Raw genomic sequence first — 26,959 nt, 5'->3', positions numbered from 1 at the left:
TTCACTTCAAAGTTTATTCTCTCTCTATTTGATTTTTGAGTTTTGCGTTTGCGTTTTATGTTTTGTGTTTAGGATTTGAGTTTTACTTGTCACCGTTTGAGTCTTTGTGTTTCAGTCTTGGTCATACATGCTGTGTCTCCTCAGTGTAAACCTTAGCATATCTTCACATGGTATCAAAGCCAGTGCTCTTTTAAAGAGTATCATGCAGTGATTGTGAAGTCTAGTCTTTGTGCTAGACTCACACATGACTTGATTCTAACTCATAATGTCTTAGGCACCTTCTTTTTCGGATCCTATGATGCCCTATCAAGCTTCTCCATCATTGTAGGCTCTGAGAAGGCATTATGATCTCAAGGAGGAGGTAGACAGAACTTCACCATTACCATCTTCTTCTTCACATTTTGGTATCTTACAAAGGAGGAGTTTGAAGAGTACTTGCACATCATGTACAATTCGGTTTACACCCCTCCAACAAGTGCTATTACTCCATTTGGACCGATTGTTGCTGAGACTGGCCATCTCTCTAATCTTAGGGGGACCACAGCATTCAGCGCATCAAACGGTCCATCTCCTTCATCTTAGCCGGGCCTTATGTCAAGTTCGTACAACCCTTTTGAGTCAAATGAGCCAAAACCCTCTCCTGTTTTTTCTTTTGTTGCGCAGGATCCAGATGATTTTCAATATGTTAACCTTAATAGAGGAGGCTCTCGAAGCAGACACTCTTCATCAGGTATATCTCTACCATCTATTTCATTTGAGCACATAAACGACACTTCTCAACTCCCTCCCATCCCACCACTATCTTCTCCACATTCTAATTTACTCGCATCTTTATTCCAAAACCTAGGATTAGACTCCACTTCCACTCAAAGCACACTAGGGGTTGGATCTTCAATCTCAGCTCCTAGCACTTTCTCTTTCTCCATCCTACAATCTACTTACCCTCTATTCAATCCACACCTTGGTGCATCGTTAGGGGGAATGCCACCCTTTAACAGTGCACCTTCCACATATCCCCACTTTCCCACATCTCTACACTATGGGGCGGATATGATGGGCATCCCCCTCGCTACCCTTGGACACTCACAACCCCCCACACGACCTTTCAGATGCAGGGATATCCATCCTTTACTTATGAACTGTCATCACACATTCCTTGGGCCACTCCTATGCAAGGATTTCCATCCTCTGCTCTATCCCTCCACCATGGGCTCCTCATGCGGTTACCATGCCCATACCTAGTATGCCCATGCCCACATTTGAAATCCCTATGCACACTTCTTATATGCATGGTAGGCACTCTCAGATTCCTTCCCAAGTGTACTCCACTCCCCCACCTTATCCCCATATCCACCCTACCCCATTACACACGTTCTCTATCTCCTAGCACTGCCACTCCTATTGCAACGGCTAAGAATGCCTTCATGGATAAGACTCGTTATCTCAAGGACTTTGGGACCTCATTGTTGGTACTGAGCGGACCCTCGATTGGCTCGCCCTAATTGCATCCTTCAATGGAGAGCTCGCAATAACATGGCCAATATTTAGTTAATGCAAGGGTTGCTTCCTAAATTCCACTCTCAATTATAGCATTTTCCCCTCACATTTGAGTGTTGGAGTTATCTCATTGATGATTATGCGGCCTCAGATCACGCTCGACATATCAATCTCGATTTTGAGCTTCAAGAGTTTTTCATTAAGGGGATGATCTATAAGTTAAGTTGGCCGAATATCGGCAGTTACTAGCCGAATTTGCCACTACTGGCTCCTCAAAGTCAGACGACGATGAGGTTATGTTCTTCTTGCACAAGTTGCCCGACAAATACCTCCATTTTATCCAGCATATTATCTCACTACCTAGACTGCCAAACTTCTATGAGTTTAAGTGCCAGTTTTTGAGTTATGTGAGACTACACGATCAAGTCCACAAAAATTCCTCCACACACATCCATTCACAGGAGTGAGAGTTGGTTGCCTCTTCTTTGAGAGGGAAAACCAAAAGTGGCAAGAACTCGCAAGATGCAAAGGCAAGCCAAACCAAGGATGACACCACTTCCTCCAACAGAACCAAAGAAATGCGACCCCTTTGGCAGCAAGTTCCTAAGAAAAATAGGTTTTGCACATATTGCTAGAGGTCAAGCCATGTGGACAAGGAGTGTCATATGAAGGCCCAAGGTCTTCCACCTAGAAAACCACAACTGATTGTTGTGACTGCCTCCACTCCAGTTGGCCAGTCCAGTGGGACTACGCCTCCTCCTGCTGCACCATCCGCTCCATCTTATCCAGTGGCTACTAGACATGTGGCACGTGGACAACCCTCAGTAGCCTACATCCTTCACTACTGCTAAAGGATTAGTTAATTGGTCTGCTAGAGGTTCCCCTATTGCACTTTATGCATCCATTTCTATGGCATCCACTGCACCTTCTAGGACCACTTTCCACCTCGCCGTACGCGTTGATGGCCACACATGTAGCCTTTTCCTTTTGACTTCCACTGCATACTTACATAGTCATTGCACCATACTTAGCTTTGCTTTCCTTTATTTTTAGTTTTGTTTTTTGGAGCATCTCGCTACTTATTTCTATGCTTGCAAATTTTGATCTCTTTTGCAGGATTTTGTATTTCAGTGTAGGACTAACATGCATGTTTGCACCACTCCTTTTTGAGTTGGAGATAGGAGCTACATGCCATTTCATTCATGGTTCCATCCACTTGGAGTCTCGCTCTTCTACTAGCCTAGAGGCTTCCCCTCCCACACCGGATCATGCAGCATCTCTCTTGATGCTATCATGACAATGACTTCTATCCTTGCCCTTCAAATAGGGATGCTTCATCATCTTCATCCACAAGGTTCGCTACACCACATTAAGACCGACATCATTAGACTCCTCTTCCTTCTTTGGCATCGACATCATGGTTAAGAGGGGTTTTTTATCCTTCTTCGTATTCTGCGGGTTTTGGCACTTGTCTTCAACATCGACTTTCCCTCCTTGTTATACATTCTCCTATGCATTGCATGATTTCATCATCTTTGTACTAGGGCACTTGGGCAAGTGAACAATTTCCCACAAGGGACATTGTCCACATGGCACCTACTACATGAGCATTCTTTAACATATAGCATACTATGCATCCCCCTCTATAGAGCACCATGGACAGATTTTAAGCTATTTCCACCAGAGGATTACACCACCATCCTTCTTTACATGATACTTCATCACCTTTCCCTCATCATCGACATCCTTGAGTGATTGGGTTAGCTTATACTGTTTTGAGATGTGTTGGATGTACCATCCCTACACCCGTCTTCTCAGTCATTGTTACTTAATTGACTGCCACCCATCAAATTAACTTTCCCACCAAACCCAAAAAAAAACAAAACAAAAGTTCAATGTGATTCCGTCCACCTTTGTAGGGCTCGGTAGGCCAAGGCAGCGTACGAGCACCCTTTGCTCAATGTCTTCTCCTCTCTGAGGTAACTACTTGGACTCCCTTGGTAAGATAACCATCACCTCTATAGTCTTGGTGGGCCATTAGGCAACCGTCGTGCACCCTTTGTCCAATGCCTTGGGGTAAACATTGTCAGCCTTCCCTTTTAGGCTTAGTCTTGGGCCTGAGAGATTAGCATCTTTAAACAGTCCCAAAATATGCTTAATTAATGAAAAATAGAAAAGTGATGTGCAATTTGAGAGAATTTTAGACTTCAGTGGTCCTCCAAAACCCTAATTTTTGGGGCACCCTTAAACATCTATAAATAGACAGACTGACCTTATCCTTTTGTGCAAGTTTCTTACTCTACCATATAGATTTCAGTTGTCAGCATTCACCCACATGGTGGTCTATCCTTTGCAACTCCTTCCACGACTCCTCTCTAGTGCCTAGCACCTTCTTCCTCAGCTATCGCCATTATTTGGCGCCCTCCCTCTAGTTGGGTTCAGCATCATTATCATCACCAGCCCCTCATGTTGCTTGCGTTCGGACTCTACAATCCCTGGCATTAGGTGGCAGCCCTTCTCCATCCATCAAGCAATCTTCTGCAGCCTACATTTGGTCTTCTCCTGACCTGGTGGCAGCTGGTGTGCTTCTCCATCTTCCTAGCGGCTCTACCATTGCTGCGTTTGCAGCTTTCTGTTGTAGCCTTCCTCCTCAAGCATCATCCTGGTAGTCACCTCAATCTCCTAACTCTCTGGTGATCTACGTTTGGTGTTTTACAGCACCTGGGATCTATCTCTGGTAGACATCACTCTCCAACACTTCATTGCTCTGCCCTTAGGCATTTTGTACACTCTTACATTCATTTACAGCATTCATTCACTTCAAAGTTTCTTCTGTATATGTTTGTCTCTATGTTTGAGTTTTGAGTTTTGCGTTTGCGTTTCGCATTCCGCATTTAGGGTTTGAGTTTTGATTACAACAACGTAATTTATAGATGCAATTGTTCCAATCACAATAATACATGTGGAGGAGTCCCCCTCTACACCAGTGATGGTTGTTGATGTTACCACCTCTTTCTCCTTGGCTTTGGGTGCATTCCTAACCACAACCTCTAAACAACACAAGGGCCCCTCCATTATTTGAAGGACTATGGACCTCAATCTCCTTCCACAGCATGTGGAAAACTTGCCAAGGGTAGGCACTTTGTCTTGGACATTGATGGTGGTCTTAAAAGCACCGAAGGAATCTGAAAGCTTTTTGATGGTGGTCTTAAAACCATGGAAGGAATCTGAAAGCTTTTGAATCATGTCAATCATCATTCATAAAGGTCTTGTCAGCCGTCTTAAGCTGATCCAACAAATCAATTAGCTTTTTGTGCTTGCTAAAACAGGTTGGTAACAGTGGAGATTATTGGTCCCATCATATCTACCCTGCAAATAAGCCCAAAGAGGTTGAGAAGCTTTGTGCTTACTTGCTGAAGCAGTTACCTTATCTGTAATCAAGGAAATGAAAGCAGCTAAAGCTGCTGATGAACAATGTAGCATGATGCTTGGCATCATCATCATCAACCGAAATTGCGATGTTGCCTTTGTTCATTCCCAATGTTGGTGCATCGTCAAGCATTATTTATTAGATGTAGTCCACATATCATACTTGGGGCCAATCAACTTGATATTGAGGATTAGGGGGGGAAGCCATTGAAGAAAATCCACAAAATCATAGTTCTCAAGCAATGAATGATTGTTACAGCTATTCAAGAGAAGAAATCATGCAAGGCAGAGAGAGAGAGAGAGAGAGAGAGAAGGGGAGAACAGAGGAGCAGAGCAGAGTAGAGCAGATTTTGGAGCAGAACAGAGCAGATCTCAGATCAGATCAAATCACAAATCACAGATCAGTCAGATGATTTGGCAAAAATAACCCGTGTACTTTGCTACTACAGTAGTCATGTCTGAATTGAACACCCCATGCACCAAGATGGCGGTCCCCTCTTCCAAGGTTCAACCCGGTCCTGATCTGCAACCACCAGTCAAACACAGCAAACATGCTTCTGATGCTTTGATGGAACACCATGAGGAACCTCTGCTAACCGATCACCAGCCACGTTCCTATGCACAAGTCACATCTACTACTGAGGAATCGCAAGATTTAGACTAGGAACGCTTACTGGAGTTTGCTAATACATTAAGGGGAGATTATGTCCAACACAACGTCAATCTTTGGCAAACGATTCCTTTATGTTTCTAAGGCTAACCAAACCAATGTTAATAGGGCAATGGCTATTTGGAGTTTGTTTGGCTTGGCTTTGGGGCTTCATTTCAATGCTTAAAAGTATATATTACTTTCTTATACAGATACAAATTTGCAAGTTTTGGGATGGTAGGGAGCAGTTGTTTCCAAAGATGAAATTACCAAGCTCTTGGGTTATCCCATTGGTGTGGATGCGGCTCCTCACATCTGTTTGATTGGATGTCTTCCTGAGTTCATGACGAGTTTATGTATTGGAAATCTCAAGGTTGGTCTCTTCATGTGTGGCTAAAAATGGCACAATCCATCATGGTCAATATGCTCTCATATTTTTACCCTTACTTCCCTAGACCAAGAAGTCTCTCTTGGAATTGGTTCAACCCATCCGCTTTATGTTGTTGAAAAGAAAGGGAATCATATGGGCCAAATATGGATATCTTGGTAGCCTATTGGGTAGGGTTGTTTTGTTGGATGCCAATCTCCATATGAGAGCTTTGAGACTAGCTCTTTTGCAAGCTCTATGTATACATAGTCATCCTTCAACTGATATGGAAAAATTTTATTGAGGAGACTAGTATCTCCCACAGTCATACCATTATTCAAGCTTCTTGGTGGCACGTTCTGAATTTGACACCACCTTTTAAAATTTCACAATCCCTTTCTCCTTCCTCATTTGATTGGCTCCTAGTAGCAGATTCTCTGCTTTACAATTTGGTGTCCTCCTGATCTCCAAAAGGAGGCTAATTCATACAACAAAAGTGCTGGCCATTTCCAAGTTGCTAGATTGGCCTAACAAAGAATTGCAAACGAGATAAATTTACTTGGATGGCTAGATTGGGTGGCAAATTGTACGTGATGCTATCATTCTTGGTCAGCCCCATCTTTATTCTTTCCATCACATTCACTCGTCCTCTCGGGTGCCTAGAGGCTATAGCCAAATTTGGTCAACCTTGCAAGAGCAACTTCAACAACATACTTTGCCTAATTTTCAGCCTTCTTCCCCTTGGCAAGATTGGGTGTTTGTGAAACCACACGATTTCCTAAAAGTCTCTAATCAAATTAATCGTAAGATACTCAAGGGTAAGAGATGGGTCACTAAGAAAGCCAACAAAGTTTGGCACATGTTCAAGATACCAAAGGGAAGTGGCGGGACACATTTCTTCAACTAAGTCCAAGATTCCTTATCAGGGAAAAGTTTTCATATGGAGGCTACTTATTGTGGACCTTCCTATCAAAAATGACAGGTATGCTCTAATACCATGTCAAAATAAGCGACAATACAGAGAGATAGTAGGGTTTGTGGGGAGTAACACAGAGTATGTACAGCAAATAGTGAGAGAGAAGAGAAACTCAGAAACATAGGAAGAACATGGTGATGATGCACTGAATCATGCTATGAGAAGAAAGGCTGATACAACGGAGCCAAAGCTCAGAAGATAACAGCATTGTCCTGTCTGACTCAAGCAGCAGCACCTATGGGAAATCTACACAGTGAAGGGAGCGAAACGCAATCCTCCAAGCAGTGGGCTATCAAAGTAAGCACTGGAAGGTGAAAGACAACTATTGAGGGAATAGACTATAATCCTCTAATACTGTCGGAGATGTGGAAGATGATCACCAGCTATCAAGGGAGCAAACCGCAAACCTCTGATGCCAGGTAGTGACCTGGGCAACAAAACGCAAATCCCACAGTGTGGGAGCTGTCAAATGCAGGGAGAGCAGCCCAGATGCTAACTTCAAGTGGATAATGATGACGTCGGATGATGGAGGATGAGCATGGCTGCAAAAACATAGATCCCAGCAACCTCTATGACATACGAATGATGCCAAGTGATGGAAGAGGAGCCACGCTACAAAAACACAAGTCCAAGCAGCCCCTGTGATAGACGAGTGATGAGATTACTAACGCTAGGTGATGTAGACTATCGCCAAAGGGGCTAGGATGCTGACGCCAAGCTAGAGATGATGACGCTAGGCAAGAAGAAGATCTCCACACTCAAAAATGCAAGTGAAGGTGGAGCCTGATGGAAAAGGGTGATGACGCCAAGCAAATGATGGTGATGCCAGGTGAAAGATGCTCCAAATGCAAGGCCCGATGATGGAACAAGGCGCCTAAAGTAGAAGAGGAAGGGTGAAAGTAGCCAAGAGCCATGAATTGTAATGTCCTCCTAAAGGGGTGTGAGGGTAGTGGAAGGGGCTAGTGAAGGAAGGAAAGGGTGTTTGATGATGAAGGAAGAGGGCTAAAGAATGATTGAAGAGAGTGGTGGGGTGGTTAAGAATGAATGAAGTGACTGCCCTTTATAGGCATAAGCTGTCTAGGGTGGCGCACCACTATGTTGCCGCCCACTAAAAAATTGGCCAAAATGTGGACACCAGCCCTTTTTGGGGCTATCAGTGCAAAACCCTAAATGAAGTGTGTGAACTAAAAAAGTGGTTTCTCAACACCCCCTCTCAGGCCCAAAAAGGGATGAAGAAAGAGGAGCAAAAAGAGATACGGTGAAGAAGAAGAGAATCCCGGAGATCCAAGATTTCCACCTGAAAACTAACCTGTAGTAAGGAATAGTAGACGGGATGAACTATAGAACAGCAAACAGCCATCCGTTCCTGGGTCATGGGCAAGTTTCAGTTAAATCATCCTTGCCTTTTCAGTTTTCTGAAATGGACTGCTCTTTGGCACATTTGGCACACCCATAATGCCTTTATTTTTTATTCAGCCTTGGGTATCTATGGTCACATGGCTTGTGTTTGGGGATTATTGTTATGGAAGATTTCTTCCATGAAGGGGCTGCTCCATGGCTGCATATTGGTTCGCTCCACTCCTATTGTGCCCCCCACATGATATTTGTGTGCTCTGTTTTGGTAGCCCTTTGGCTTTACTTATGATTGCTGTGATTTTGTTTGGCTGGCCAGAAGGCCCGATGCATAAATATTCTCATTTAATTCAAGAATCTTCATGAAAAAAAGGAGAGACACAAAGAGAGACAAAGAGATGGAACTGCAAAAACGCAGGCTGAGATAGCATCACCTGCAGGATCCTACCTAAACACAGCAGTCCTCTGACTTGTATTTTGCACATTACCATATGCTAGAGGCTCAGAAAGGGCTGAATGCTACTACACCAGCAAACACAATCAGACTTCTATCATGAGAAACATAGCTGCAAGCTGCAATGTTCCCACAAACAGCAATCATCCACATTCTGGGGTAAGCTTCAATGGTGAGGATAGACTCAACACTCTGATAGAAACAGAGACAAAGAAGAATGGACAGCAAAAGTATGAATGAACACAATGAAGACACAAAGATTGGTTTGCCTTTTTTATCCATACTGCCCCTCAGATGGTCGTATTCAGGCTGACCTGAAATATGACTATAACTGGCCAAAACAACAGGGAAAGGAACATCTATTGACATGGACCTGGACTCAGAAATCTCAACAATTAAGCACACAATCTGAGAGACATGAACTCTTGCGAATTATTTTGTCCTCCCCATCTCAAATATGATGAAATCCACACTGAGCCATGCTGCATCACACACAAACCCAGACCAAAGAAAAAATAAATATATGAAAGAATCACATAAATAACTTTAGGGACCAGCAATCATGCCATATAGCAAACTAAACCACACATGCATGGTTCACATAATAAAAGTATCCCAATTGATTTAGTTAAGATCTTCATGTTGATCTTTTCTTTCACAGCAAGACTCCTGAAACAAAATTCCCTGATAACGCACAAAAGTGAAAATCAATCTTGTGAAAGAATGCTTAACAATTTTCTAGATCTGATTACTGACTAACCATTCTAAGTGAGATCACCTGATCATATATTGAATCCAAATATGCCTTTGCAAGTTGAGAAACCTTCCGTGGAGTAAAATCCCAATGTTGCAATACATGAGCAGGAAGAACTGCAGTTTCTTTCAAATGGCAGGATGTGCAAAAGAGCTGCCCACTATATTCACATAGCCTGGGTGTTTGCCGCCTAATTGTTTGTGCAACATTCCGCACCAAACCATTCTCTATACCTAAATGCTTATAACAACCTGCACAAGAATGCTGCTGGGCATCAAGTATCTGCTCGAAAGGCTTTGTTGGGTGAATTTTCAAAATAACGTTCATGATCTTTCCCTCACAGGAAAGACTACTTTCTTTGTCCCTTTGTCCATTCAGCCATGATTGAGTAGATTGAAAGCCAGGCAAGTCCAAAGCACCCAATTGGACTTTCAGACCTTGTGAGAATGAATGACCAACTTCTGAGTTGTTATCAAAAGGTAAGCCTGAAATGGTCCCTTTTGGGCGTAAAAACCAAAATAAAGGAGATGCAGTATTGAATGGTGGGCCTGCTTGAAGAAGTGACTGCAAACACTTTTCCATACGCCAACTTCGAGCTTCTATTGTTTTTGGTGAAGTATTCCCAAAAACTTTGCGTGAATCAGCTTCCAGCTCCTCCCATGGTGAAGGAAGAAACCTTCCTGTCTGAGAATTGAACAATCTTCTTAATTGACAATTTAGATCAATGAAATCCCGATATCTTCTCAGCACTTCCCAACTTTTTTTGCCACTGCAAACTTTTACACAGTACACCGTATGGTCTTTTACACCAACCATCCGTTCTCCAATCGAAGCACCACCTTTTCTCTGACTAGCCCCAACTACTTCAACCCAGTCCAGTTTGTAAGGTATTCTGTCACCCAGAATAACTGAGCTACTTATGGACTTTCCAGATTTCCCTTTTCCGCCTGTAGCTTCATGGAGACATGCATCATCGATAGTATCTAAATATGTCTCTTTGACATCCAAAGCCTCCAGATACCTGAAAATCTTTGAGCAGTAACAAAATTTGAACCATTAATACAAAGTGGACTCAGTAATTTGTTTTACTCAAGTATTCTTCCAAATTGATGATGACATGTAGTTAAATCATGAAGCCTTCAAATCATGGTAGCCACTTTGGTGCAAATTCGAAATAGAGCAGGATGGTCGAATTGACTCTTCAAGAAAGAGGAGTGTTTACATGGGTGCACAGACAGCTAATGGCAGTTACTGCATGTATAGCTCACATCTGCTGTGGACAGACTGGAGATAGTTTATATAAAGTTAGCATGCTATAAGTTGATCTTACATGAGCTACAAAACCTTTATCAACATGTATAAATGCACATCTTAGAAAACAGGAACTTCAAACTATTTTAAGGGAAACAAAACTTGATCAAGAATTAAGGTCTCCCAAAGTTGCAGTTTAGGTTGACATTGTCCGCTTGTGATTTGAACCCACTGATTTTGCATACCAAACATCATTTACCTTAATCTAGAAATATACATCAACGCATCATGCTGAGACTAAAATTTATAAAATGAGTGCAAGAGCATGATTTTACCATACCTCATCTGGACCCAAATCTTCTTCTACCCAGCATACGGACTTTCTAGCATCTTCCTGGAGACCAATCGCCTTCCACTTTTTGTCTGGCAATGTTGTTGCAAGTTTCTCTGACAGTAGCTTAGGCATGTCTTTGCTTATATCAGTATCCAATAACTTTTTTTCACTTTTGTGCTTTGGTTGAATTTCTGTCAGCCTACCAAGACTATCATAGGCAGTGCTTTTGCCCATACTCTCCTTCAAGGAAGGTTTTGGTCCAGCAGATCCAGTGCTTAGAGATTGCTCTACTGGAGAGCTTGACTTTTGTACATCAAAATATTTTATAGAATACTCTAACTCCTGGATATCAAAATCTATATCGGAGACCATAAGTGCCTTTTCTCCAGAGATTGTGGAGTGCTTTTGGCCTCGGGTACGATCCAAGTCAGATGCTACAGGACCCAAAGTATTAAAATGATCAGCACTCAACTTACCTAAATTGACTCGCTGCTTCATGTCAATTTCCTCCTCTTCCGATTTCAGAAATCTTTCAATGTGCCAACTATCTAGATCTTGTGCTTTACTGTCAGAATCGGTACAATTATTTGTGGATAGGCCTGTCCTCTTACATGAACTCTCTTCAGTAAACCCATCAGCAGCTTCAACAAAGACCATCTCCATGTCCAGAGAGTATCTTCTGATTTCTGGAATAGGAGTTTTGTGACTCCCTGATTCCTCAACCTCTAAACGACAGCTCAATTCAGAATAAGAGGATGATTGTTTCAAAGAATTTCTTTGGGGGGAAATCACTGACAAACTTTTTACTCCACTCTTATCTTTAGTTGGTGAAGATGGTCTCTCTGCAAGATCATATTTAGCGAGATTGTCAAACTTATTTACTTCACACTTGTCTGTAGTTGTTGAAGATGATTTCTCCACAATGCTATTTCCAGCAAGATCTTGTAACCTTAAGATGTTATCTTTGATACCAACAGCTATCAAACCTTGGGAATGTGACACATTAAGTGACTTTTCTGATGTTTTAATGAACTGTGCATGTTCTTCCAAAGTCATACCTCCTAATAAAGCCTCAGCCTTCTCCCTGTCCTCAGAATTTGAATGAGCATTGTACCCCATTAGAAGGCTCTCATTGCTGCTATGTGGTTGCAGTGATTCTGGGACAGCTGCATGAAGCATAGAGCTTTTTGTTGGGAACTCCAGAGATCCAAGGAGATCAGAACAGCTATCAAATGAGCTCAAAGAGCTTGAACTGGAAGATCTGATGTGACCCTGCCTGTCCATTCTGAAGATTTAGTCCATGACCGAGCTTACTTCACATAAGCCTTCAGGTCCATTTCCACCTTGTCACAGTGCCTGCATTCATAAGAAGGGATAAGTCGGCCGATTTCTCGCTGTTGGAGTCTAGAATCTAATCCAGAAAGAATATCTAAAACCAGTCTCAAAGCAGTTGCTTGACCTGCCTTAGCTGAGTTTATAACTGCGTTTCAAATGGACAGTTTTTATACTTTTTAGAAGGGTACAAGCTAGTTCTTTGCATTATCAAGATACTATAACCAGTAAATGGAATATGTAGAAACTACGGGTATCGACTTCTAATACACAAAACTGATATTTACATGGCATTATTATACATAGATGTGAAATATATCATTCTATGCCTGAGATAGTTCTTCAGTGATTAGATTGATAATCCCTTTTTTTTTGCTGGAACCGCTCAAGGTTTCATTATCCATATCCTGTGCTTGGAGTTCCTCTATTGACTGTAGCCACATGGCTCTCTTGCTTTATTGGTGATATACCACTAGCTATTCTACATCCAAATATTCCCAGTTGTTACTCTCAAACCACTCTTTTGGATTATGCATTTGTTGTGTACCCTAAGTAAACTCAGTACCAAACACTGCCATGGTATAGTAGTTTATCATCTACAGCAGGTAGGATGGATGCCTCCAATGAGAGGACTTGGACCTCAGAGACTCCACAGGATGCTTCAAACAAAGGATCAGAGTAGTGGCACACTCCAAGAGGACATGGCACATTGACCAGACCTAGTCACCTATATTGAAGATGGATGGAGATATTGGGCTAATCAGAGGAGGCCTCTATAGGGCTTACAGTGGCTTCTAGGAGAGTTGCTGCAGAAGGATCCGTTTCTTGATAAGCCATGTGACGTGGCCTTCTTTGGCTACACTACTAAGCTGAGGAGAAGGATGTAGATGAGCTGGACAAGAGCACAGCCAGTAGCAGCCACCTCCCATTGGCATAGACAAGGCATCTTAAACCATTTCTTATCGAACTTTTGGAGGAGGCTAGATCAGAGCTTTAGGCCTAGGAAAATATCCCTCTTCCTATGGCCAGTAGCTCACAAGAGCCTAGCAGTTCGCACTTGGCATGGATACACCTGGGACCCAATGGCATGCATGAGATGTGGGGAGCCAAAGGAGACACAGAGACATTGTCTATGGGAATGTCCCAGATCTTGAGAGGTATGGAGGAGAGCCCTCAAGATGACATTCCACAGTACAACAAAGACTACGGTCCCAATCTGGGGGGTTGTAGCTCGGTTCATAGATAGAGAACCAGTATGTGGATATGAGGATGTTCAGGGAAGCCTACCTTTTCTCATCATTGGACAGCATCTAAGCAAGATTCACTCTAGATTACTCACAAGTACAATGACCCAAGGACGCTGTCATAGATGCGAGTTGATTGCTAGTATTATAGCCTGATATATCTATACCGCAAGGTGTAGCCACGTTATTGACATTTAATTTAGAATGTATCCACAATCAAGACTCTCTTGAGCATTTGGATAGAGATTATCCACACTCACTAGGGGAGATGGGAGAGGATGGAGGGAGGCTCTAGTAGGAGGAGGAGGAGGAGAAGAAGAAGAAGAAGAGAGGCCTCCTACAAACCTAGACTTGGGCACTATTGTCCACATGACCCCTCATGGTCTAGCATTATAGCCCATTAGATTGGTTGTTCACACAACCACTATATTTGTAATATATTTAGACACTCTTTAAAGTTCCTTGTGCTTTGCATTTTACCTAAGGGAAATTTGCTTCAAGGTGTTATTAATAGATATTTCTTTTCTCAAGAAAGAAAAAAATAACACTTTCAATGTTAAGACTAGATTCAATGGTACAACTTGGTCTAATGCAACAAGATCTTGAATCCTAGGAACTTTTGGAGCTCGTCTTAAGATTAGAGCCTATGCTTGATTCAAGACAAACCCAATCTAAGGCTATCCAACAATGGCAAGCCTGCAATGCTATAGCAGCTAGTGTCAGAAGTGGATGCAGCAACGGAAGTGTGAAAAAATGCTGAAATAGATTGCTGAACACAAGACAGAAGAGAGAGGAAAGAGAAAACAAAAGAACACTACAAAAGAAGAGAACTCAGAAGAATGCTCAGGAAATGGAATCCACATACCAGATATGAGACAGTCACGTACAATAGTGAATCATTGGCTGTGTGGGCACTAGCACAGGCTCCTCTCTCCAACAGGACCTCCAAGTGATGACTACACTAAGTAAGGAGGAGAAGCACCGATTATATAGGCCATAAATATGACCTAAATAACAGCTGATCAGCTAACATTAAATGCTGGCCGACTGGCATCAAAATGCCCTAAAAAGCCAATCCCACTCTCTGTCAAGTAACAACCCATCATGGACCTACATGTCAATCCTAGCTTCAGAACTTGAACCTACCAAACTTCAATCAATGCGTCAGGGGGACGTCCCTCTCTAGAACCTATGCACCTATATAGCTGTATAAATAAGGCTATCCTGCCCACCTCACCACCCTCTCACACTCCCACTCTGGCACTAGAGAGTAGTGAGGAATGACCACATCACCTGCACTAGAAAGCATAAAAAGGAGGGGCTGCCAAGCTCGTGATTTGGAGAAGATGATTGTGTCTGCGCTTGAGGATGACTCAGCAGAGAAGTCTGGATCCTGCTTCTTCTTCTTCTCCTTCTTCTTCCTTGAAGCCACTAACTCTTTGCAATCCTTGCGCAAATGTCCCTTCTTACCACAGTGATAACACACTAGGCCTTTGACCTCTTCTTCTTGTCACCCCTCTTTGAAGTTGTAAAGACCTCATTGGAACCACCAAATTGTGATGGAAGCCGCCCCTATGACCACAAAGGCGTCTTGTACTCAAGTAGCATGGAGGAATCTTAAAAAAATTAACGAGTGTCGATGACGTCTGAGCCTGCAAAACATTGGCCACTCCATCAAACTTTGGAGGAAGCTTGTAGAGCACAATCCCCGCAAGATGAGCCTTTGGAAGGATGGATTACATGTGTCAAAGATGCTTCTATACCTATAAGACACAAAGTAAGAAAGGCTGAATCGTATCCTTTAGCTCGAACTTCATCTGTTGGAGCTATCCATAAAGAGTGATAGCACACATAGGCAAAAGAGCCTCGTATAACAACTGAAGCTTCGCCCAAATCATGGGAGAAGTCCTACAAACGGTGACTACCAAAAGAACTTTTTTGGAGACGTAACAAAAAAGGGCAAAATATTCACAAGTTCATTAATATCCCATGTGAGCACAGCCTCTTCATAGTTTTCCTCGTCAAAATCAAAGAGGAGAGGATTAAGACACTCAGGATGCTCACAAGCTCCAAATACAATGTACCATAACCACTTTTACATAGACCAAGCTTTCATAACAGCAGTGTTGAGCTAAAAATGCATTACTTAAATAGCCCCAAAACTTGATTAATTAATAAAGAAACCTAGTTTATTTAAAAGAAATGCGATCCTAGAGAGTTTCTATATCCCATAAGCACAAACCCACTTGGGAGGGCCCAAACTTTCTATAAATACGTATGCTGCCCTCCATTCAATCAATAATCTCGTTTTTGCAGATTTCAGGTGTTTCAGCTTGCTGCCCACACCCCATTCGCGGAGAACATCTCAGTTGAAGCTGTCCATTGCTATCTACATCAGTTGGCGCCTAATTTCCAGCCCTCTTCACGCAATTTGGAGCTAATCCCAGCTAGGCGACTGCTATTCCTGCACAAACTTGCTGCCATACAGTCTGCCACATCATCACAGCCCTGCGATTGCTTCTTGCAGGCTGTCGCCCGGCTGTCTTGCCTATCGACTGGCAATTTTCTCTCTCCTCCAATAGATACCAGCTCCTACAAGCTGTCGCTAGGCTACTTTGCCTGCATTTGGCAGTTTTCTCTCTCCTCCAAACTGTCCTACCTGCGTTTTTAGTCTTTCTCTCTCCTGCAAGCTATCATGCCTGCGTTTTTAGTCGTTCTCTCTCCTGCAGTCCACGTTTTTAGTATTTCTCTCTCCTCACTGCCATCTACATCAAATCCAGCTTCTCATTGCTGCGTTTGCTGGTGTTGGACATCCGGAGGCTGCCTTGCTGCAATTCAGGATCCGTTCAGAGTATAACACACTCTCCAACTCATTATCCCTGCCCTAATCCTTGAGATACAAGAGTTCGAGGTTCAGTATTCATTCACTGCATAGTGTGTTTGCTGCATGAGCATTGTATATTCAGCAGTCATATCACTTCAATTATTTTCTGTGTTCATTGTCTCTGAGTTACCCTAACCCTAACTGTGTTTTTTTATCAATCTGCGCTTTGTCGTACAATTGTTATTTGTGTTTCTATGTCAGAGTATTTCTTTACATGGTATCAAAGCGTGGTACTCTCTCAGAACCCTAGGCCTTTGATTTGAAAGCTCTCCGCAAGAAGCAAGAACAACAGTAGGTTCAAATGACTTCGAACGCATCAACACCAATTCAATCTCTAGAACAACCTATGCCGAGAACCGGGTGAGAGTGGGCAGAACAACTTGCTCCACAAAGTTCCGACATGGTGGAAGACACTTCTGACAACACGGAAGAAAGGCTATACAAGCTTTCCACTGAAGAATATCATGTGATCATGGACTTTAGACGAAAGAAGATTGAGGAGCTCGATCGAAGGATTGCCCTTCAGGAGAAGCTACTCACTAAAGGTATACATGAATTTCTCTCTTCGGATGTTGCGCATAAATCTGATGATATTGCAGGGCCGTCGAGACCTCCCTCAAGGATGGGTCCCCCTATTGCAAAAAGAGATCCAAAGTATGTTCCATTCTTTCATCCTACTTTAGATTTGTCTTTTGTTCCTTCATCTTTTACCTCTTCTGCTCTGCAATATACTGGTAGAAATCATGAGGAAGATAGAGTACAATCAATTGACTACGGAAAATATTCTCTTGAGGACCAATTCTTGTATGTTAACACACATCATAGGGATTATAAGAAAAATTCAGGTACCTCTTCTTCTAACCTTCCTTCTTTTCAATTTACTTCTTAAAATCAGAATGAATTTGGTGTTCCTATTTCTACATTGCATTGTGCATCATCATTTCATTTTCAATCATTAAATGATAAAAATGAACAAAATGCATCTACACCTTTCACACCACAAATTCAAAACCCACCCATCCCACCACATTCTTCCATTGCTTCTCCACTTCTCTTCACACCATTTACATTTCCCTATCAAACACCTCATGTTGCACATCACACCGCACCCGAGGGTTATGGAAATATAGGCACCGCCTTTAGGACCTCATCCTTTCCTCCATCGGGTGGTGTTCCACCTACTTCTCACACATTTTCAGGATCATTGCAGCCTGGATATCCCCCCCAGTCTCTCCCAAGTGTGGATCAGTTGGTACCACAGCTTGCCTCTATAGCATTACCTAGTGGACCTTCTGGTCATTCTGTTGTGCCCCAACCAAGCTTTGGACACAGTGCTTTCGTGTCCTAGTGCCTCCACCTCCATTGGCACCTTATGAAAACATTCATGTTCCAATGCCTCCGCATCAATCGGCACTCATTTGACACTCCCAACCTATTTCTACCTACCCACCTTTTTCCCCTCATTCTTACTATCAGACACACCCACCACCACCATCTTACCCTCCATCTCCATCTTATCCCACTTTCCAAATACCTCATGGTTCCACCTCATCTTTTGCCAAGCATGCTTTCAATGATAAAACTCATTTTAACAGGTCAAACTTTACCACTTTGTCGAACTTGATGAGACATGTCCTTGACTCCCAGAACCTATGGGATCTCGTGCAGGGGTTGGAACCCCAACCCAATCCCACACTTGTTCCATACGAGGTTGTTCGCTCATGGAAGGCTAGGAATGCCTCCGCTATTGTCGAGCGGATGCAGGGCTTATTGCCTAAGTTTCATTCTCAGCTTCAACATTTTGACTTAGCGTCAAAGCGATAGGCACACTTGGCTGACCGCTATGCAGCTCGGGATAGGACCCATCGTATAAATCTTGATCACGAGCTCCAACTCTTTAAAATCACTAACCAGGATGACTTGAAAGTCAAGTTGGTTGAGTATTGGTGACTTCTTGCCGAATTCTCCACTACGGGGACTCCCAAGTCCTCTGACAATCATTGTTTCTAAACAAACTTCCCAAGAAATACTTCAATTTTATGGAAGGTATAGTTTCAAAGCCTACCATGCCTACTTTCTATGAATTTGAGTATCAGTTGTTGGGTTACCCATGGTGGTTCGATCAATTTCATATGACCTCTTCCTCAGAGGGGGCTCTTATTGCTCATTCTCAGAAGGGGTAAAAAGGGACAGTCAAACAAAATCAAATCTCTACTCAAAATCAATCCAGGGAATCACAAGGCAACTCCCAATCACAACTCAAACAAGGGTGGCAGAATGTACCTAAAAAGAATAGATATTGTCAACATTGTCAAAGACTGGTTATTTTGATGACGAGTGTCACTCAAAGGCCGGAGGCACAACACCCAAATCTAAGTCTCAGACCCCCACCCCTCAATCAGACAACCCCCAACAGGGGAGGCAGGGTGATAGCAAGTTTAAAGATCAAACTCGTACTGCTACCCCAACCATCTCAATCAACAACATTCTCAACTCCAGAGGGAATGTCTAACTATTCTATAGAGGCCCACATCGTCTCCATAGAGACATCAAATGCGAGTCTTGTCCACATCTGTGAGTTGCCTCCCGACGAGGTTACGTCACAGCCGAGCACTTCAGCTCCTATTTGGATTATGGACAGTGAAGCTACACATCATATGACTCCTATAGAGGACATTTTCCGTACCCGAGCCCCTGCAGCCGGGCAGGTCCGCATAGGAAACAACTCCACGATTAAGATTCAAGCTCAAGGTAGCGTCACTTTTGCCACTAACAAGGGTCTGGATGTGGCTTCGTTGGACAATGTATACCATGTCCCCCACCTTAGGGTGAACTTGTTATCTGTTCACCTGCTTTGCTAGTTGGGGCGAGCAGTTTTCTTTACAGCGACCAGAGTCGAGATCCTTGACTCTCAAACTACTTTAGTTATTGCTCGCAATGAGGCACAGCCTAATGGCCTTTACCACATGACACTTTCTGACCGAGCCGACAGCCGAGGGCTCCATGTTCCATAGCTTCCAAGCATTAGCCACATCTCGGGAGCCCACAAACAATGAGCATCTTTGGCACTTTCGCTTATGCTATCTTCGTTATGACTCTCTTTATGAGTTATCCCATCGTCAGCTGGTTGAGAGCCTTCCCCGCCTAAAACTAGCTCGCGATGTCGAAAAGCAGCACCGTACCCCATTCCCTCAACAATCCACACATCGTGCTGAGGAGCCTCTTAGATTGATTTATATTGATCATTGTGGGCCAACATCCACTGCCGCCTTAAATGGCGCACTATACTTCTTTTTGATAGTGGATGATCATTCTAGATACATGTGGATGTACTTCCTCAAGCATAAGTCCGATGCTTTCACATATTTTTCTGCTTGGGTGCTGCAGGTTCATAACCAAATTGGTTGTCGTGTTGGTTGCATAAGGAGTGATAGCGGTGGTGAGTTTATCTCCCATGAGTTTTCCGAGTTTCTACTGAAGCATGGAATCTCTCGCCAACTCACCTCTACTAACTCCCCCTCTCAGAATGGAGTCGTAGAGCATAGGAACCGGACAATCATGGAAATAGCACGCTCTATGCTGTTCGTAGCAAAGCTTCCTGAGCGCCTTTGGGTCGAGGTTGTTAACACTTTGGTGTACATCCTCAACCGATACCCAACTGCGGCTCTTCTTCAAAATACCCCATATGAGGCATTTTTTGGCTCTCGGCCTATCATTTCCCACTTCAAAGTCTTCGGATGTCGTGCCTACACATACACCCCTAATGATAAGATAGGAAAGCTCACTCCCCAAGTTGATCTCCTTATTTTTGTCAGATATTCCTTTGAAGCGAAAGCCTATCATTTGTTCGATCCTCAGACAAACAAGGTGATCGTTAGGAGGGACGTCGTTTTTTACGAGAGGGATATCGTGCAATCCTTTGCACAAGATGCCGATCCTATTTCTCCTTCCACATCATCACAGATCGTGCCTACTGAGCCTAGTCTACTTCCCACTCCTGACATTCTTGCAAATTCTTCATCTCCCAGGTCCCCTCCGCGAGACCCGTTACCTCCCTGGTACTAGCAGACCGTGCGGGATTCTTGGATCCTACCACCGGATTCTACTCCGGAGGGACCTAGAAGATTTGCCCAGTTTGCTCCTCAGGCTTCATTTGCGTCGTTGTTTACAGTCGATTATATAGCGCATTCTGAGCCGGATACATGGCAAGAGGCTCTTCAAATCCCTCAATGGCGAAAGGCCATGGAGAAGGAGCTAGAGAGTATTGACTGAAATGAGACTTGGACATTGGTGGATCGTCCAAGCCACAAGAAAGTCATCGGGACAAAGTGGATTTTCATGACTAAGCTAAAAGCCGATGGGACTTTAGATAAGTACAAGGCTCGCCTTGTTGTGCAAGGGTTTTGACAGAAGCATGGCATTGATTATGAAAAGACCTTTGCTCCTACTGCGCGGTTGACATCTTTCCGATTGCTTCTCGTGCTAGCTACTCATCACGATTGGCCGATATATTAAATGGATGTCACAAGTGCCTTCCTGAATGGTTATTTGGAGGAAAAAGTCTATGTGGAGCAACCCGAGGGATAAGATATTCCGCTTGCAGAAAGCTCTTCATGGATTGAAGCAAGCACCGCGATCTTAGTTCCATAGGATAGATGAGTTATTACGGACTCATGGATACCATTCTACCCTTTATGACCCGAACTTATATGTTCGATCTACTGCAGAGGGGGTCAGCTATATCCTGCTATACGTTGACGACTTACTCATCACAGGCTCAGGTTCTGCTGCCCTAGCAGACATCAAGGCAAAGCTTAGTGCTACTTTTGAGATGACAAATCTTGGTTTGTTGTCTTATTTTTTGGAGATGGTTGTAGTTCGTTCTGGGGGTTACATTTTTGTGTCGCAGAGCAAAAGTACGCACTTCAACTAGTGGTATAGCACACTTCGGATCAGACATGGCCAGTGGCCACGCCTCTTGATCCTACTATCCATTTGTCGACGGATACCCTAGGACAACCCTTCGATGCATCTACCTATCACTCTATTGTAGAAAAACTTCTTTGGTTAATTCACACTAGGCCAGATTTAGCTTACTCAATCAGTATTTCACAGCACCTAGGATGTCACATTGGATTGCATGTCGTCGTGTGTTGTGTTATTTACGGTGTACTTATTCTTATGGCCTGACATATGGTTTTGGTTTATGTTTGCAGGGGTACACTGATTCTGATTGGGCAAGAGATCCCGACATCTAGTGTTCCCATGGCGGCTACCTCTTTACCTTGGGCATGGCTCCTATTTCTTGGTCAAGCCATAAGCAGGAGATGGTGGCGACTTCCATGGCCCAAGCTGAGTACCGGGCTCTCTTCGATGGCACCACCAAGGCCATCTACTTGAGGAGTTTACTAGCGGAACTTCATTTTCCATGCGACTCTCCAATCGTTGTCTACTGCGACAACCAGAGTGCCATTGCCCTTGCAGGCAATCCGATCATTACACCACTGACACGGCATGTGGGAGTCCACTTTCATTTTTCCAGAGAGTAGGTTGAGCTAGGCACTATCCGCTAGAGTCTATGCCTACATACAACAATTTTGCAAATATTTTGGCCATAGCGGTCAACCGGCCGGTTCTTCAGTACCTGTTACCCAAGATCGGTTTGGGTACACCCTCCCTTACTTCTTCAACTTGATAGGGAGAGGGTGCTTCCCTCTTGCTTTCCCTTCCAGTTTAAGAAGGGGCGGCTTCTACTCTTGATAATGACAGTGACGATGGTTACCGTTGTTAGACATTCATTCTTGTATTATATTATGGACATTTGTAACTTCATCCGCACTGTCAGGATGACCTGATTGCAAAAGGGTGCTTGGGCAAGTGAACAATTCCCATGTGAGGGCACTGTCCAAGTAGCACCGTTGCATTGCATCTTGTGTGGCATGACATCTTGCATCACCCTTTGCATTACCCCATGAATTGGCATTCTATTCACGTAAACATACCTCTGTGCACATTTATCCCTTTTTGGTCTTTTGGAGTGGTCAACTCTGGATCCACTATATTCGTGGCATTGCCCATGGCAATCTCCAAGGCTATTTTTTTCCTTAGATTGCTTCCTTACTTTGCTTGTCTTGCTTGCTTCATATATTTGCTATATCTGCACCTTAGCCTTATTCTTCTTCACCAACACCCAATAATGGTAGGGATAGTATGCTTATTTTGTGAAGGTCTTGGGTCTGACCATCCTTATCCTTCTCCCGTTTGGGGCACGGATACTCAATAGGACGAAAATTGATTTAAAACCCCACTAAATGCTAAACCTATCAAATTTCAACAAAAAAAATGTCCATATCCACCTTTGTAGGGCTTGGTAGGCCACTGGGCAGCCGACGTGCACCCTTTGTCTGATGCCCTGTCCTCTCTGGGGTGATCACTTGGGCTCTCTTGGTAATATTACCATTGCCTCTCTAGTCTTAGTAGGCCACTGGGCAGCCAACGCGCACCCTTTGTCCGATGCTCTGGCTGCTTTGGGGTGGGATGCCTTGGGGTAACAAATCTTTCTTGTGGCACCGTTGTTGGGACTGAGAAGGGGTGTTGAGCTAAAAATGCATTAGCTTTACTTAAACAGCCCCAAAACTTGATTAATTAATGAAGAAACCTAGTTTATTTAAAAGAAATGTGATCCTAGAGAGTTTTTGTGTCCCATAAGTACAAACCCACTTGGGAGGGCCCAAACTTTCTATAAATACATATGTTGCCCTCCATTCAGTCAATAATCTCATTTTTGCAGATTTCAAGTGTTTCAGCTTGCTGCCCACATCCCATTCGCAAAGTGTTACATCTCAACCAAAGCTGTCCATTGTTGTCAACATCAGTTGGCGCCCGATTTTCAACCCTCTTCATGTAGTTTGGAGTTGATCCCAATCAGAAGACTACTGTTCTTGCACAGACCTGTTGTCGTACAGCCTGTCACATCATCACAGCCCTACGATTACTTTCTGCACGCTGTCGCGCCCAGCTGTCTTGCCTATCGACTGGCAGTTTCTATCTCCTCCAACAATCGCCAACTCCTACAGACTGTTCTGCCTACGTTTGGCAGTTTTCTCTCCTGCAAGCGATCCTACTTGCGTTTTTAGTCTTTCTCTCTCTTGCGGGCTGTCCTGCCTGCATTATTAGTCTTTCTCTCTCCTACAGTCTGCGTTTTTAGTCTTTCTCTCTCCTCACTGCCATCTACATCAAATTCAGCTTCTCACTGCTACGTTTGCTGGTGTTCGACATCTGAAGGTTACCTTGCTGCAATTCAGGATCCGTTTAGAGTACAACACACTCTCCAACTCATTACCCCTGCCCTTGTCCTTGAGATATAGGAGTTCAAGGTTCAGTATTCATTCACTGTATGGTGTGTTTGCTGCATGAGCATTGTATATTCAGTAGTTATATCACTTCAGTTATTTTCTGTGTTCATTGTCTCTGAGTTACCCTAACCCTAACTGTGTTCTTTTATCAGTTTGTGCTTTGTCGTACGATTGTTATTAGTGTTTGTGTGTCTGAGTATTTCTTTACAAGCACTCCTTGTGATCATACCTTGCCTTGTTCAAGATGTGAAAATATCACAGATTCAAAGAATAAAAAGTTACTTGACAGAAAAAACAAGTTCTAGAGCCATTTCAAATACTGGTCTCTTTTCAAAGCCTTTAGTAGAAGCCAATGAACAGTGTTTAGATAGTCATGTGATAACACTTTGTTATCATTACCATCACACCATTATCATCAGCTTGTTAGAAGTAGACGCAAAATAATCTGCTCTAACAAAAGTGATTGCCATGTACAAGTACATTGCCCTTGTACTAGTTTCCATTTGAAGCTACTCTCTCACATGACATTTATCAAGCTTATCTTTTATTGAGTGGCTGAATGGTAATCCCTAGATAAGAGAGTATAAGATGTTGCATATGACAAGAAATATGATGGAATCACCACTAATGGCTTCATAGCTTGTGCTTGTCAAGCAATCTTCGTATTTTGCATCCCCTAGTATATCCATGTATTCGACAAGCATGTTATAATCCAAAAGTTCGCTTGGATGTCCTCTTGATCCACCTCATTGTGCATTGTTGTCATAGGATGCATCTTCTTACTTCAATAATAATTGAGACTCCAATGTGCTGAATTGTATCAAATCATTTTCATCATGTTGCTAGTAGACAACTCCGACTAGATGCCCAAAGCTTCAATATTTGATTGCCATTTTAGATATATGAGCAAGATTGCCATGTATTACTTTGTTGAGAAACCATTCACTCGGTGCATTTGTTTCCCTTCACTATTAGGTTTCACACATTGGACAGCCCCAAAAAAGGGCTGGGTACCCACATTTTGGAGCGCCAACCTAGATAGTATTTGCCTATTTATAGGTAGTCTCTCTCCCCATTCCCATACATATACCCATCATTAGTCATTCTTCTGACACTCTCCTTCCACCATCTCCATCCTCTCTACTTCTAGGCACCCTGTCTCCTTCCATCAGGCTTGCATTCAGAACATCCTCCTGGCTAGCATCATCATCTCCAGCTTGTCTCCCTCAAGCATCAACTCTCCTCCACCAAGCGTCGCTATCTGCCTTGCATCGTTTGATAGTCAGGGATGCTCATCCCCATCTCACAACATCTCCAGAGACTGCTAGGATCTGCATTTTACAGCCTAGCTCCTCCTGCCCCACCTGGCATCACCCCACAGCATCAAGTGTCAGTGGTTCTACTTGCGTTTGCAAATTTAGAGGCTCCTCTCCACTAGGTGGCAGTCTCTCTACATGCATCATCTACTTAGCTGCATTTAGCAGTCTAGCACACTTCTTGACAGCGGCATCAGCTCTTCCTCAACTCAGACAACATCAGAGGACTCTGTTCCGATGCCTCAACAATTGTTCTTCACTTTCACCATATATCTTCGGCATCCTACTGCCAAAGGACTGCATTTCGCTCCCTTCACTGTGTTGATTCTCTACAATTCAAACAAGACAATGAAGTTATCTTTAGAGCTTCGGCTCCACTATATCAACTTTGTTCACTTAGCATGATTCAATGCTTCATCATCTTCTTCTTCTATGTTCTTTGAGTTTCTCTTCTCTTTTAGTGTTTGCCATACACATTCTATGTTTCTCCCTCCAAACCCTACTGTCTCTGGTTTGCTTTCGCAGAAGTCATTTCTTGACTTTCTTATGCAACCAATGCTGACATATGTAAAGAGGAAGACCTTCCACTAGTTAATCAACTATTTAAGTTACTAATAGAAGTTGTGAGCGTAATGATTTCTGCTCTTTATTTTGAAGCCATTCCTACCATGTGCGAACAAGACGATCTTGTACTGCTTACTTAACGATGTATAAGTTACTCATACAACTTCAGAGTAAATGATATCGTGCTGGGAACAAGACGATCTTGTACTGCTTACTTAACGATGTATAAGTTACTCATACAACTTCAGAGTAAATGATATCGTGCTGGTTACTGAATTTGTGAGTGTTCCTGCAAGCCATTTCAAGGATATTATTATCCTACCCTATCAGATTCATATATACCCCCGTACTTGATGTGAGAAGATCAAAGCTATCATGTATGTTTGAGGCACCTTTCTCTGCCATATATACTGGGGATTACCGGAAGACGTGGTTGGTCGGTCTCGATTGCAGATTATCTTCGCATAAAGAATCGATGAAGTTCAAAATTCCGAATTGGGGGCAGGTAATCTGCAATTCAGAGTCAAAAGCGCAGAAATGCGGTACTTCGTATTGCTCCTTAATTGGCAGCTTCCCATGGAAAGCTTCTTCAGCGTTATTGACATATTTTCGCCAGCTTGTAGCTCTCAATCCATGGATGATCAGTAATTTGAGGGAGGGCAAAGGCCTGCTGGCGCAGTGGCGAAACAGAGAGCTGCTGTGATCGTGATCCGGATAGTTTGCTGTGATCGTGATCTGGATAGTGCAGAATTTCAATGCTAGCGTTTGAACGAGAGTTATGCAGAGAAGACCTGGCGATTGATCACTGTCAAGTGACTGAATGTTCCACGTGTTCCGCCTATGAAGGTCTCCTGATTGTGAGAACCCTTGGCATAGAACATACAAAAAACAGTAAGCAAGACTCACGAGGTCACTAAAGGGGCCAATTCAAAAATACCCTCTTTATAACATGACGAGTCCCCGCCTAGACTCGCCCTGGGGCGCGCCGGGGCAGGCGCGATTTTCGCGGCGAGGGCAGGTGCTGGATGCGTGGCACCCGCCCCCGCGTTTCTTTGTGGGGAGGTTGGGGGCTGCCACATGACACCTGCCCCCAACCTCCCCTTAACTAATAGTAAAGATACTACAGTCTAGGCACCCTATGCCAGCAGTATAGCAAAAATGATGTACACTTTGCACCCTAAGCCACACTTCTTACAACAA

General features: G+C 43.4%; 1 protein-coding gene across 3 annotated transcripts in view; it reads right to left on the bottom strand.

Moving 5' to 3' along the window:
* LOC148016269 (uncharacterized) overlaps positions 1–26,655 on the bottom strand; it is a 72,199-nt gene extending 45,544 nt beyond the window's left edge. For 2 of the 3 annotated variants that reach the window (XM_087663831.1, XM_087663830.1), the window contains exons 1-3: positions 26,181–26,655; positions 11,071–12,420; positions 9,504–10,508 (exon numbers count right to left, since the gene is read on the bottom strand). In XM_087663831.1, the coding sequence (XP_087519957.1) occupies positions 9,504–10,508; positions 11,071–12,348 (2,283 nt within the window). In that variant the 5' untranslated portion in view covers positions 12,349–12,420; positions 26,181–26,655. The remainder of the gene's footprint in view (positions 1–9,503; positions 10,509–11,070; positions 12,421–26,180) is intronic. The other variant, XM_087663832.1, reaches the window with a different exon arrangement.
* Positions 26,656–26,959: the final 304 nt, after the last annotated feature.

The sequence above is a fragment of the Lygodium microphyllum genome, chromosome 23 (genome assembly GCF_053477565.2).
Source record: "Lygodium microphyllum isolate KBCC chromosome 23, Lygodium_microphyllum_v1.1.10, whole genome shotgun sequence".
Lineage (NCBI taxonomy): Eukaryota > Viridiplantae > Streptophyta > Polypodiopsida > Schizaeales > Lygodiaceae > Lygodium > Lygodium microphyllum.
This window is presented reverse-complemented; position numbering and strand designations above follow the sequence as displayed.